This window comes from Pseudophryne corroboree, chromosome 5 (genome assembly GCF_028390025.1).
Source record: "Pseudophryne corroboree isolate aPseCor3 chromosome 5, aPseCor3.hap2, whole genome shotgun sequence".
NCBI lineage: Eukaryota > Metazoa > Chordata > Amphibia > Anura > Myobatrachidae > Pseudophryne > Pseudophryne corroboree.
In genome coordinates, this window is record NC_086448.1 from 386,966,093 (window position 1) to 386,981,589 (window position 15,497).

General features: G+C 49.5%; 1 protein-coding gene across 6 annotated transcripts in view; it reads right to left on the reverse strand.

The window, feature by feature from the left end:
* Window positions 1-15,497, reverse strand: part of CTNND2 (catenin delta 2) — a 1,915,824-nt gene that overhangs the window by 970,383 nt on the left and 929,944 nt on the right. For all 6 annotated transcript variants that reach the window (XM_063922708.1, XM_063922704.1, XM_063922707.1 and 3 more), the window contains one exon: window positions 5,749-5,931. In XM_063922708.1, the coding sequence (XP_063778778.1) occupies window positions 5,749-5,931 (183 nt within the window). The remainder of the gene's footprint in view (window positions 1-5,748; window positions 5,932-15,497) is intronic.

The following is a 15,497-nucleotide window of genomic DNA, read 5'->3' on the forward strand; positions in this document are numbered from 1 at the left end:
TCAAGGAAAGGAATTACTTAACTAGTGGTGAGATATCTACCAACTCACACCCTCAACCATGCCGCACACATGGCATTCAACATAACACACACCAACAGGCATGAACTAATTGCAGAAACATGCTGAAACCAAGATAACACAACTTGTGTAACTGTAATAACTAAACTGCAGGCAAAGTACGCACTGGGACGGGCGCCCAGCATCCTCTACGGACTAGGAGAAAAGGATTTACCGGTAGGTTATCAAAATCCTATTTTCTCATACGTCCTAGAGGATGCTGGGGACGACATCAAGACCATGGGGTCTTTACCAAAGCTCCAGTACGGGCGGGAGAGTGCGGATGACCCTGCAGCACCGATTGACCAAACTTTAGGTCCTCATCGGCCAAGGTGTCAAACTTGTAGAATTTTGCAAATGTGTTTGACCCTGACCAAGTAGCTGCTCGGCAAAGTTGTAATGCCGAGACCCCCCGGGCAGCCGCCCAGGAGGAGCCCACCTTCCTAGTAGAATGGGCCTTCACCGACATCAGTAACGGCAATCCAGCCGTAGAATGAGCTTGCTGAATCGTACCTCTGATCCAGCGCGCAATAGTCTGCTTGGAAGCAGGACACCCAATCTTGTTGGGAGCATACAGGACAAACAAAACCTCTGTTTTCCGTATTCGAGCTGTTCTAGCGACATAAATCTTCAAAGCTCTAACCACATCTAGAGACTTTGACTCAGCGAATGTGTCAGTAGCAACTGGCACCACAATAGGTTGGTTTATGTGGAAAGAGGAAACCACCTTTGGAAGAAAATGTTGACGAGTTCTCAACTCTACCCTATCTTCATGGAAGATCAGGTAAGGGCTCTTGTGGGACAAGGCCCTCAATTCAGACACCCGCCCTGTCTAAAATGTGGGGTGACTCCCACCTTTTTTGGAAAAAGGTAAGCTGCCTGAATTCCTTTTGGGAATCTGAAATTTATTTTCAGGTTAAATCAGACATGAGGTGGAGGGAAAATTACATTAGTAAAGAAGTAAAGTAAACCCTCTCCTTGTGGTAAAAGAGGGGGCTTCGTAACTTCTAACACCTCCTTTATAGCTAAAACATGTTTTGAATGCTTTTTTGCTAACTTAGGACCTATTCCCCTGGAATCACTAGTGTCGACACAGGAATCAGAGTCCGTGTCGGTATCAGTTTGTACTACTTGTGCAAATTTGTATGTGACCCGGAAAGGTCCCTGTGGATGAAAGGCAGAACTATTAAAAATCACATCTTCAACAGATTATTTTCATTTTCTGTATGAGATTCAGTCCAACCTCTTACTGATATGATTCACACTATCATGTAACCTTTCACCCAGTCAGGCTCTTGGTGTCATATTACACCTCTGTGTCCCTAACATGTCTCCACAGAGTTCCCTGCCACAGACATGTCACACACGTGCAGAACCACACCACAGACACTCCGGGACTTATAGGGGGACAGACCCACAGTAAAATCTGTCAGAGGGACACAGATGGGATTTGCCAGTTCACAAACCAGCGCCAGTAACACAATGTCTGTGAACACAAAATGCCCACTGACATTCAGCGCTTTTATAATGTTAATCACACAATTATATAGCACCAAATTCACTGTGGCCCCCGTTTTGAACCCTGATACTTGTTCAGTAGTGGAGGAGGACCAGCCTTGTCTCTGCAGCCTGAGGAGAAAGAGAGAAAATGGCGCTGAGCAGTGTGCTGGCTGACTGAGGAGGAAGCTCCACTCTTCAATGGTGTGTTTCTCCTCAGCTTTTATGAGGTAATTTTTTATACTGGTGGGGGTAGGACTGTGCCGCAGCAACTTATGCCCCTTATTTATGCCAGTTTCCATAGGTTTCATGCTGCCCAGGGCGCCCCCTCCCCCTGCACTCTGCAGTGCCTGTATGTGTGGCCAACATGGCGCGCTGCGCTCCCGCCAGCCGCGCAATACCTTTAGCCATCACTTTCTTGATTGAAGATCTGTCTTCTGACTTCTGGCTCTGTGAGGGGGGTGATGGCGTGCTGTGGGTGTGAGCATCTAGGCACGGCTAGCGTTCAGGTCCCTTCAGGAGCTAATGGTGTCCTGTTAGCCAGAAGCAGAGCCATGAAACTCTTTAGGAAGTTGGTTCCTACTTCTGCCCCCTCAGTCCCACGAAGCAGGGAGTCTGATGCCAGCAGATCTCCCTGAAAATAAAAAAACCTAACATAAGTCTTGTCAGAGAAACTCTTTGGAGCTCCTCAGAGTGCATCCAGTCGACCTGGACACATTTCTAAAACTGAGGTCTGGAGGAGGGGCATAGAGGGAGGAGCCAGTTCACACCCAATGAAAAGTCTTTAGAGTGCCCATGTCTCCTGCGGATCCTGTCTATACCCCATGGTCTTGATGTCATCCCCAGCATCCTCTAGGACGTATGAGAAAAGTATTTATTAAATGTGTGTGTTTTTGGTTTAAAATCATGCTGGTTCAGAGGAGGAGGGCTAGTGGCTGCTCCTACTGCTTGGATTTACCTTTTTCATGTACAATTATTTTCCAAACAGGGCTTCAGCATTCCAGGAACCTGTGAAGCAGCAAACACATGCTGCATTCTGGAAGGATAATACCGATATTGGGTCAATGTCCCTCTCAGTCAGGACTTTGTCCCCACTGCAAGGACAGAAGGCAGTGGCGTACTAGAAATTTTTCTCCCCCAAGCCAAAAAATCCTTCGGCGCCCCCCCCCCCCATACCCCCCATAATTGTCACTAGTAAAAGGGACAAATAGGGTGTGTGGCTTCGTTGAAATGGGTGTGGCTTTGCGTAAAGGGGCGTGGCATTGCAGGAAAAGACTACCTTATACCCCAGTTTTGCAACCTGCACGCCCAGACGTTAGCCACCACAGGAAAGAAAAATAATCCTGATTCATGCCCCTTACATTATTTGTCATTTTTCCTCCTTATAGTAATGCCCAGTATACATTATTCCACATACTGCAATGGCCTTAGCCATTATGCCACACACAATAATGCACATGACACAATATGCACACACTGTAATGCCCCCGACACATTATGCCACACACCGTAATGCCTGTGACACATTATGACAGGAATCGCAATGCCCGTTATACATTATGCTACGCACTGCAATGCCCCTGATACATTATAGCACATACAATGTCTGTGACACAGTATGACACACACCACAATGATCCTGAGACATTATACCACATACCACAATGCCCGTGATATAGTATACAACACACCGTAATGCCCGACACATTATGACACACACGGCAATGTCCGTGATACATTATGCCACACACCGTAATGCCCATTACACATTAAGTTCTACAGTAAGGCTTCTAATTACTTTTAAATTACCTGCTCGTTGCCGGGGGTTTCATGCTCTTGGTTCCATGCACGGTGCCAGGGGTTTTCATGCTCAGGGTGTCATGCTCGTTGCCAGGGGTTTCATGCACTGGGTGTCATGCTCGTTGCCAGCGGTTTCATACTCTTGGTTCCATGCACGGTGCCAGGGGTTTTCATGCTCAGGGTGTCATGCTCGTTGCCAGGGGTTTCATGCACTGGGTGTCATGTTTGTTGCCAGGGGTTTCATTCACTGGGTGTCATGCTCGTTGCTAGGGGGTAGTGCTTGTTGCTAGGGCCATGCTCCCAGTGCCACATATGCCCCCAGTGCCAGATATTCCCCCACAGTGCCAGGTACATGCCCCCAGTGGCACATATACCCCCCCCCCCAGTGTCACATATGCCCCCTCAGTGCCTGCTCCCCCCAGTGCCAGATATTCCCCCACAGTGCCAGGTATATGCCCCCAGTGCCAGATATTCCACCACAGTGCCACATATGCCCCCTCAGTGCCTGCTCCCCCCAGTGCCAAATATTCCCCCACAGTGCCAGGTATATGCCCCCAGTGCCAGATCTTCCCCCACAGTGCCAGGTATATGCCCCCAGTGCCAGATCTTCCCCCACAGTGCCAGGTATATGCCCCCAGTGCCAGATCTTCCCCCACAGTGCCAGGTATATGCCCCCAGTGCCAGATATTCCCCCACAGTGCCACATATGCCCCCTCAGTGCCTGCTCCCCACAGTGCCAGGTATATGCCCCCAGTGCCAGGTATATGCCCCCAGTGCCAGATCTTCCCCCACAGTGCCAGGTATATGCCCCCAGTGCCAGATCTTCCCCCACAGTGCCAGGTATATGCCCCCAGTGCCAGATCTTCCCCCACAGTGCAAGGTATATGCCCCCAGTGCCAGATCTTCCCCCACAGTGCCAGCTATATGCCCCCAGTGCCAGATATTCCCCCACAGTGCCTGCTCCCCTCCCACCCCCCCGCTCCTTTGTGTTGGAGGGACACAGAGCGCATAGCGCGCCTCTCCTGTGTCCCTCCTGGCTCTCCTGCCGGTCTAATAAAGGAAGTGCCGGCTCGTGAGCCAATCAGAGCTCACGAACGGCACTTCCTTTATTAGACAGGCCGAGGGAGAGCCAGGGAGGGACACAGGAGAGGCGCACGATGTGCGCTCCGTGTCCCTCCTTACAGCAGCGGAGGGAAGGAGACCGCAGATTGACATGCGGACGCTCGTCCGCATGTCAATCTGTGCAAAGTCAGTGGCGCCTCCGCAGCCCCTCGCCCCCAAGCCACCGCGAGAACTGCGGGGGCAGTAGTTACGCCACTGACAGAAGGCATGTACAGTATGTTTCCGCCTCACACTGCTCTGCTCTAGAACAGAGAGCTATTTGAACCCAAGAGTAGTGCGCAAAGTACTGTCCATGTATTAAAAGTAGTCTGAGATCAACATCACACTGGCTTAAATAAGAGCCATGCCAGGCACTGAAGTAAAAAAAACTTGGTAACTTCCTTTCTGGCCAAGTTTATTTTTTTTACTACAGTCAGAGATATATTCCCTCTGATCATGATTCATAGTTATACGGCTACAGGAAAACAGCTGTGCAATACCATACAACTAATATGGTAATGCTGCAGTAGGTGTCTGTAGGAAAAAGATATCACCTGGAAGTATCTGCAATCAAAGTTCTGCATCCGAAGACACATCATCGGATCACCATCACGAGCCTCAGCTTTCTCAGAATAACCGTCCGAAATGCTCAGCAGGGACGATGAAGTCTGTGTCAGAAGATGCAAACACTGGTCTGGACAATGGGGGTAATTCCAAGTTGATCGCAGCAGGAAATTTTTTAGCAGTTGGACAAAACCATGTGCACTGCAGGGGAGGCAGATATAACATGTGCAGGGAGAGATAGATTTGGGTGGGGTGAGTTCAATCTGCAATATAAATTGCAGTGTAAAAATAAAGCAGCCAGTATTTACCCTGCACAGAAACAAAATAACCCACCCAAATCTAACTCTCTCTGCAAATGTTATATCTGCCCCCCCTGCAGTGCACATGGTTTTGCCCAACTGCTGAAAAAATTTCCTGCTGCGATCAACTTGGAATTACCCCCAATGCCCACAAAACAGGGGCGACATGCCCCAGTTTTGAAAAATGCTTCCCATCCCCAAACAGGCACAGCATGACAATCATGCTGTGGCTTGAGAGCACTCCGTGAAAGTTCACAGGATCTGTTCTGCACATGCAGAGAACTGATACTGTACATGCTCCAACCCCCCACCACAGGACTTGTGATGATTAGTAAAATAAGAAAATAATTAATTAATTATTTAAATAGCTATAAACTGTCTGCGGAAAACTGAATATCGGGCTGCATAACACTGTATAATAAGCGCTTACCTGTGTTGGTGCGATATGAGCTGGTAAGTGCTGGTAATAACGGATCTCCCTGGCTTTGGCTTAGGCTTCTCATTGGTGGCTTCTGATAAACTCTGTCTTCATAAATGGGTTCTATGTGATGTTCTGGTGATTGTAATGCCCTTAATTCGTGACTGTGCTGACTGGTGTAAGATGCTCGAGATCCTGATGGAAAAAAAAAGATAAACATAATTAAATATATAAAGTGGATATAGGCTAGCCAAAGAAAGTGAAAATTACATTAATATGATAAAAATAAATCTTTGTGTGCGTAATTGATACAAAGTTTGTGTATTTAACAAACACCTTGGGGGTAATTCCAAGTTGATCGCAGCAGGAATTTTGCTAGCAGTTGGGCAAAACCATGGTGGTCATTCCGAGTTGTTCGCTCGTTATTTTTTTTTCGCAACGGAGCGATTAGTCGCTAATGCGCATGCGCAATGTCCGCAGTGCGACTGCGCCAAGTAAATTTGCTATGCAGTTAGGTATTTTACTCACGGCATTACAAGGTTTTTTCTTCGTTCTGGTGATCGTAATGTGATTGACAGGAAGTGGGTGTTTCTGGGCGGAAACTGGCCGTTTTATGGGAGTGTGTGAAAAAACGCTACCGTTTCTGGGGAAAACGCGGGAGTGTCTGAAGAAACGGGGGAGTGTCTGGGCGAACGCTGGGTGTGTTTGTGACGTCAAACCAGGAATGAAACTGACTGAACTGATCGCAGATGCCGAGTAAGTCTGGAGCTACTCAGAAACTGCTAAGAAGTGTCTATTCGCAATTCTGCTAATCTTTCGTTCGCAATTATACTATGCTAAGATTCACTCCCAGTAGGCGGCGGCTTAGCGTGTGCAAAGCTGCTAAAAGCAGCTTGCGAGCGAACAACTCGGAATGAGGGCCCATGTGCAGTGCAGGAGGGGCAGATATAACATGTGCAGAGAGAGTTAGATTTGGGTGTGGTGTGTTTAATCTGCAATCTAAGTTGCAGTGTAAATATAAAGCAGCCAGTATTTACCCTGCACAGAAATAAAATAACCCACCCAAATCTAACTCAACTTGGAATTACCCCCCATGTACGGCAATTGGGTGACCAGCGCACTCTGGTGGCCTTCATGAAGGGGAAGCAGAGATTAAAAAAATGAGGAGTGATGATAGAAGTGTTCCAAACGGTAAGGACCGAGCCAACGGAACCCGCTCAGCGAAGGGATGCTGTGCAGGTAGGCGCCAGACAGGAGAGGCGCTCTTCCTGCTCTACTTCCCTTCACTGTGCGCTGTTGTTGCCGACTGCCGCTGCGCCTATCACTGTACTCCAACAAAGTAGCACAATCTTGTTCACATTACACCGCACATTAGGGGTCATTTCGATCCGTTTACACGCAGCGGGCAGCCTGGATCGCGGATATTCTAGTCCCCCCACTCCAGCCCAGCTGCTGATGTCACCTCCTCCCGTCCTGTGTCAGCGCAGTGGCGCTAGCAGGAGGAGGTCTGGGGATGGGACCAACAAAGGACGGCTTCGGGAGCAGAGAGCTGCAGTTAATGCTGACACCAGTACTGCCAGGAGCCACTAGATGCCCCCATCTCCATGGACGGAGCCATCTCATCACCTGACAGGACTCAGGAACAAAAGTGAGACTGGCCAGGACCAGTACAGAGGAACTAAAGTGAGTTTTCTTTTTATGTGTGATTGTCTGTCTGTCTGTCTATCTGTGTCTATCTATGTGTCTGTCTATTATCTATCTATTTATCTATGTGTCTGTCGATCTATCTATCTCATATCTATGGGGGAGTGTATTTTAGCATAGCAGGGCTGCGATCGCTAGTGCAGCCCTACTATGCTAAAAAGTTTAAAGCAAAACAAGACCAGCGCTGCAGCTACTCACCAGTGCAACGGATCCAGCGATGATGTTCCCGGCTGTGACGTCAGACATCCGCCCTCCAAACACCTGGATCCGCCTGCGTTGTACTCACCACGCCTGGAAAACGGTATCTGCCCCGGAACGCCTCCTGATTGTCCGTCTTCTTGCGATCGCCGATGCGATCACATTTCTCGCTGGCAGCGTCACATCCTGACGACGACCATCGCCAGGCAATGAAGCGCGCGCAATGCGTCCAGCGCGCATACGCAGTTCCGACCCGTTCACACCGCAACTAAGAACCGCTGCGTGTAAACGGATCGAAATGACCCCTAATGTGCGGTGTAATGTGAACAAGATTGTGCTACTTTGTGGAGTAATTTTTAATTGGTACTATTGTGTGGCCACACCCCACCCACTTCTTGCGGCGTGCAACTTCGGTGCGCGCTGTCCCTTTATTAAGTATGGCAGGGAGGGCGCAAATTTATAGTTTGCAGGGAGGCGCCGAACACCCTTGCACCGGCCCTGGGTTAGGGCTTATAATAAAAGGGGGCATTGATGAAGGGATTAATAGATGGAAGGCAGCAATGATGGGGTTGAAAGATGGACAGGAGTGATGAGATTAGAAACAATTTGAAGGGGATGGATCATGATGATAAGGGAAAATATTTATTATGAGTAGGAACATTTATGTAAATGGTCTGTGATTTACAACACTGTTGGACTGATAGCATAATTAATGCTTTCACTTCCATTACCACCTGAAATGGTTGCGGAAGTGGAATGAGAGCATACCTCCCAACTGTCCCGCGGGACAGTCCCGTTTTTTGGGGACTGTCCCGCTGTCCCACCCGCGGGCCACAGTGTCCCGCGGTGGGGGGATCAGTTGGGAGGCTCTGTCAATCGCTGCTCTGCTTAGCAGAGCAGCGGTGAATAGACGCTGTGCGCATGCGCACAGCGTCTATTCACTGGAGACAGAGGGAGAGGGGGCATGCCAGCGGCTCACAGAGCGCTGGGCATGCCCCCTCAGTGACGAAAACGGGGGGCGTGGCTCGCGATCGCGGGTCCTCCGCAAAGCCACGCCCCCTTTTTGTAGGCCACACCCCTTTTCGGGAGTGCCCCGCTCCACAAAGTATCAAAGTTGGGAGGTATGTGAGGGGGTGTACCAATCAGTACCAACAATGTCTATAACATCAGATTCTCATTGGTATTACGGGTCACAACCCCAGCATGGGGCTGACCAGAGCCGGATTAACAATGGGGCGGATGGAGCTGCAGCTCTAGGCCCCCCATTACAAATAGGCCCACAGGAGACTGACAGCATTGACAGGAAAAAAACTTTTTCCTGTCACAGACTGCCAGCAGCATCCTCTCTCCCATGCCCCGTCTTCCCGACTACAGCACTCTCACCAAGTCACAGGCAGTGTGGTGGCTTCCCCTCCCTCCAGTCTCTCCTTTTCCGGGGTCCTGACTGAGCCTGTCACTCACAAGCTCCGCCCCCCAGACTACACGAGGAGCTGCTGCTGCTTGAAGCCTCGCAATTGTAAGTTATATGATGGCTTCTTGATGAGTAGCATCGATTGGATTGTGTACTGTGTGTGTTGTGTTTGTGTGCATATGTGGTAGTTGTGTGTGTGAATGTATATGTGATGGTGTGTACTGTATGTGTGTTTATAGTGTTTGTGTGTACTGTATATGTGTGTAGTGTGTACAGTGTGTATATGTGGTGATGTATGTGCGTGTACTGTATGTGTATGTAGTGTGTACTGTGCACGTGTGTATGCAGCGGTGGTGGGTGTACTGTGTGTAGTGTGTACTGTGTGTATATTTAGTGGTGTGTGTGTGTACTGTATGTGTATGTAGTGTATACTGTGCATGTGTGTGTGTGTGTATGTGTGTATATATGGTTGTGGTCTGTGTGTGTAGTGTGTGCATATGTGGTGGTGTGTGTACTATGTGTGTGTATATGTTCTGTGTGTAGTGTGTACTGTGTGTGTGTAATGTGAGTGTGTATATGTGGTGGTGTGGGTGTGTACTGTATGTGTGTGTGTAGTGTCTATATGTGGTGGGGTGTGTGTGTAGTGTGTACTGTGTGTGTTTGTGTATATATGGGTGTGTGTGTGTGTGTACTGTATGTGTGTAAATGTAGTCGGCGTGTGTACTGTGGTGTGTGTAGTGTTTGTGTGTATATGTTGCAGTGGTGTGTGTGTGTATATATGTGGTAATGTGTGTGTGTGTGTGTGTAGTGTATGTGTGTGTGTATATATGTGGTAATGTGTGTGTGTGTGTAGTGTATGTGTGTGTGTATATGTGGTGGTGTGTGTGTACTGCATGTGTTTTTAGTGTGTGTGTGTGTGTCTCTGTGTGTGTGTGTATATGTGGTGGTAGGTAGGGATAAAAGTGAAACAAATGAATCCCTAGCGCTTATCAGGCCACCAAAACTGTTTGGCCAATTGCTATATTACTGTATGTAGAATTCTCATGTAATGCTACAGGACTGTGATGCCAGGGATAAGTCACAACAAAAAAAGGTAATCGGAATACCTAGGGCGTGCCATACCAAATTAATAAAAAATGACTATTACTGTACATACACATTATGCACACATAATAACAATAGATCATTAAAAATATATTAAATGAACAATTGAACAAGACTTCTTTTATCTTCAAATAATTAAGGTTAAGGTTTATGGACAGAAATTCTTAATCGATGGTATCCAATCCTAAAACGTGCCATATAGAATTTTAGTTTGAATAGTTGTATTCCGATAAAGGGCCTAATTCAGATATGTTTGCTCGCTAGCGTTTTTGCTGTGCAGCGATCAGGTCACTACTGTGCATGCGTATGCACCGCAATGCGCAGGCGCGTCGTATGGGTACAAAGCGGATCGTTGCTGAGCGATGGATTTAAGGAAGAATCCATTCACACAGCCGATCGCAGATTGACAGGAAGAAGGCGTTTGTGGATGTCAACTGACCATTTTCTGGGAGTGTTTGGTAAAACGCAGGCATGTCCAAGCGTTTTCAGGGCAGGTGTCTGACGTCAATTCCGGCCCCGGACAGGCTGAAGTGATTGCAGTGGCTGAGTAAGGTCAGACCTACTCAGAAACTCCACAAACTGTTTTTGTACAAGGCGGCTGCACAAGCGTTCGCACACTTGCAAAGCGAAAATACACTCCCCTGTGGGCGGCGACTATCTGATCGCAGCGCTGTAAAAAATAGCTAGCGAGCAATCAGATCTGAATTAGGCCCAAAGTTATTGCTGGAATAAATAAGCGCGGTCAGTCTCTGGAGGGAGGGCGTCTGACTGTACGGCTCAAATAGGTAAATGTATTATAGCCGTACGCATCGTGCCGCTTTAACACTTTCTGCTTTGCCTCATTACCGAGGCAAAGCAGGAAGGGACATCAACAAAGATGTATTAACATCTTGTCTGCCGAAGCGCTCCCCCCTCCATCAATGTTCCCCTGATCAACAGCGCGTCAGCTCAGTGCTGATGCGCTGTTTCTCCTGCCCGGCCAGCTCCTCTCCGCATGCGCAGGATCTCGCTACTCACGTGAGAACCCCAGCGCAGACTGGAGCCGGCACACGCCACAGGCAGGGACAGCTCTATCCCTGCTGTAGTGTATGGGCATCGCCACCATACAGCTGTCGAAATCGACAGCTGCAGGTGTTGGAGTGGTCAGCGATGCTGACCGTTAATACATTGCCCATGCATGTCGACCTGCTACTGTATCTTTTAGATAGCCGCACCGCAGCCATCACACATGGGCGAGAAGTGGTATAGCGCACATAATGTGCACTGATACCGCTTCTCCCCCATATTGCCAGTTCATACATTTACCCAAAAAGAGCACGGCGCTATGCTCCACCTCCCAGATGTTAAACTTATACCCACAGCAATGAGGTAAGGGAATAACTTTTATGCTGACAAAAGGAGGTCGCCGCGGCTCTGTATGTAAACGTCCCAGCGTTATGCTCCACCTTTGATGTTTATAGTTACTGTACAAAGTTACTGTATATCCAAGATGCTATTAACCAACATTGGGAATGGAGAAGGTGAGCAGCTGCACACAGAGGCGTAGCTAGGGTTTTTAGAGCCCAGGGCAAGATCTATTATGGCGCCTCCCCCCCCCCCCCCTCCCCCCAAAAAAATACAAATAAAAAAAAAAATGTAAAGAAAATACAAAGGGAAAGTATGTGCAGACGCCACCGGTGTCACTGTATATAAAGATGTCAGGGTGTGTATGTATAGATGTAGGTGCAATGGTCGAGGTTGAATTTTTGAAGGCGGAATGAAAAAGTGTAGATAGCAATTATGCGCGCGCTCCGGAAAAGGGGCGTGGTCACTCAAAAGGGGCGTGGCCTTCAGTGTTGTAGGACCCCTTATACTATCTAGTACTGGTGCCCCTTTCACATTACAGCATATGGTATGAGCCGAAATTCACATTACCCCACACGGTATGAGACGAAATTCACATTATAGCACACAGTATGAGCCGAAATTCACATTACCCCACATGGCATGAGCCGAAATTCACATTATAGCACACGGTATGAGCTGAAATTCACATTACAGCACACAGTATGAGCCGAAATTCACATTACCCCACACGGTATGAGCCGAAATTCACATTACCCCACATGGTATGAGCCGAAATTCACATTACCCCACATGGTATGAGCCGAAATTCACATTATAGCACAGGGTATGAGCCAAAATTCACGTTACAGCACATGGTATGAGCCAAAATTCACATTATAGAGTGAGGGGATCGTACCCCCTTAATTAACTAATCCTGCGGGGCACTGTGGTGAGGGGAGCCTACCCCCTTAATAGACTAATTGCAGAGTTTAGCAGCGGAAGGGCTGCAGGGGTTTCTCACCCCAAGCTGCGGCGCTTCTGCCACCTCCGACACTCCACATCTTCGGCGCTACCCGGGATGCAGAGCACCGCACCGGGGATGCACCCTTTTCAGTGTGGCCTGCTGTGCTCCGACGGGGTTCTTCTCTCCTGCTGCAGGAGCTGCAGTACACCGGCAGAGGACACCCATCCCCCGAACCCTGCGTAGCCCAAAGCCGGAGATCGGCAGCATGTTGACCGCGGAAGCAGAAGCCGCTTGTTGCCGGTCAACATGCTGTCGATCTCCGGCTTTGGGCTCCGCACGTGCCTTACAGTCCACACCCTCGGCTGCTGATAATCGGCATGCTGCCCCTGCTGCTGACTTTCCACCTGCCCGGCTCGCCCACCCAGCTGGATGGTGAGTGAGAAGGGCATCTCAGTGCCCGTGGTTTAATACATATCCCTCTTCGGTAAATAGCCATTAGTACATCCCGCCCACACGCACACAGACTGCCCCACCCCCTTACTTACACACACACACGCTGTAGATTACACACACACAGACTGGCCACCCCCAAACCCCACACACACCCACTTAGACTACACACACATTCTCATACTTTCCCCTCCCCCACACACACTGGACTGCAAAAATTTACACACACTCACACTGTCCCACACACACACACACACACACACACACACACAATTAACACACACGCACACTGTCCCACACACCAGTGACGTGCGGTGAGGTCAGTGGCGTGCGGTGAGGCACTACAGCCATAATGTCCGCCGAATCCTGCCGATGACCCCTACCGCCACCGAGCCAATGCCCGCCACTGCCTCTGAGCCGATGCCCGCTGCCATCGCCAATGGCTTACAAACCCGCCCACCATCAACTGACCCAGCCCTCAGCCACTAATTTGCATCTCAGTCCGATGCCGCCAATGCCCGCTGCCTGCCTGCTCATCATACTTGTGATATATTGTACATTTTTATAGAAAAAAATAATAATTAGTGTTTGGGACTGGGAAGGGAGTGGGAGGAGGACATGAATGCAATTTTGTTGTCCAGGGATTCCATTATCTTAATGGAGAAGGGTCTGAATGGGTTAAAAAATGTAAAAAAAAAAATGCGTGAGGTCCCCCCTCCTAAGTATAACCAGCCTCGGGCTCTTTGAGCTGGTCCTGGTTGTTTAAACACTGGGAAAAAATTGGACAGGGGTTCCCCGTATTTATACAACCAGCACCGGGCTCTTAGTCCAGTCCTGGTTCCAAAAATACGGGGGACAAAAGATGTAGGGGTCCCCCGTATTTTTAAAACCAGCACTGGGCTCCACTAGCCAGGGACATAATGCCACAGCCGGGGGACACATTTATGTAGGTGCCTTCGGCTGTGGCATTACCCCCCCCAACTAGTCACCACTGGCTGGGGTTCCCTGGAGGAGTGGGGTCCTCTTAAATCAAGGGGTCTCCCCCCCCCCCTCTCCAGGCACCCAAGGGCCAGGGGTGAAACCCGAGGCTGTCCCCCCCCATCCGTGGGCGGTGGATGGGAGGCTGATAGCCATGTAATAAAAAAAAAAAAAAGAATATTGTTTTTTTGCTGTGGAACTACAAGGCCCAGCAAGCCTCCCCCGCTTGCTGGTACTTGGAGAACCTCAAGTACCAGCATGCGGGGAAATAACGGGCCCGCTGGTACCTGTAGTTCTACAACAGAAAAAATACCCAAATAAAAACACAACTCACACACCGTGACAGTAAAAATTTATTAAAACACACTGACACACTCACACATACTTACCTACATCCCACGCCAGTCACGTCCACTTGTCCAGTAGAATCCAATAGGGGCACCTGTAAAAATGAAAATTATACTTACAAACTTCAATCCACAGGAGGAGAGAGAGGGGGGAGGGGAAGGGGGACTAGCCTGCTGCTGGGGAGAGCCGCACACACTGCAGGGCCACGCCGGGAGGACGGAGCCGGAGGAGGAGGGGGGAACCGCACACCGCCGCTCCTGTCAGCGGGAGGACGGAGCCAGCGGAGGAGGGGGAGAGCCGCACAACACCGCTCCTGTCAGCGGCGGAGGAGGACGGGGTGGGGGGGGGGGGGGTGGCCATCACACTGCAGACGTCAATCACCGCCGGGACAATTAACACACACTCACACTGTCCCACACACACACAATTAACACACACGCACACTGTCCCACACACACACAATTAACACACACGCACACTGTCCCACACACACACAATTAACCCACACTCACACTGTCCCACACACACTTAACACACTCACGCAATTAACACACACTCACACTGTCACACACACACACACACACAATTAACACACTCACACAATTAACACACTCACTGTCCCACACACACACACACACACACACACAATTAACACACTCACACAACACACACTGTCCCGCACCCCCCTCTTCCGACAGAAAACCATAAACATCTTTAAAAACTATAAAGTCCGCTCACCTGTTTAACCCAGCTCACCGCGGCCGCGCACACGCACGCGCGTACCTCCGAGGTCGCGCACTGTGCAATGTGCAGGGAGGAGGGGAGGCTCCTGGCTGCCGCTGCCTGTCCAGTGTGCCAGGCACAGCAGCCGGGGAGACAGGGAGAGCGCCGCAGGTAGCGCCGGCAGAATCCCTGTCGCATGGGGCGAGCGGGCCGTGCCGGTGGCGCCCCCTCTGTTGGGGCTTCCACAGCGCCCAGGCCACGTGCCCTGCTCGCCCCGTGCTAGATACGCCTCTGGCTGCACAAATTCAAAGTGCTGCCAAAGTACTTTACCCACGATGCTGTGGGGATAAGTGTAACATCTGGGAGGTGGAGCATAGCGCCGCGCTCTTTTTGAGCCATACAGTCAGACGCCCTCCCTCCAGAGACTGACATTGCTGGAATAAATAAACACAACTAACTTTATCGGAATACAACTATTGAAACTAAAATTCTATATGGCACTTTTTAGGATTGGATACCATCGATTAAGGATTTCTGTTCATAAACCCTTATTGG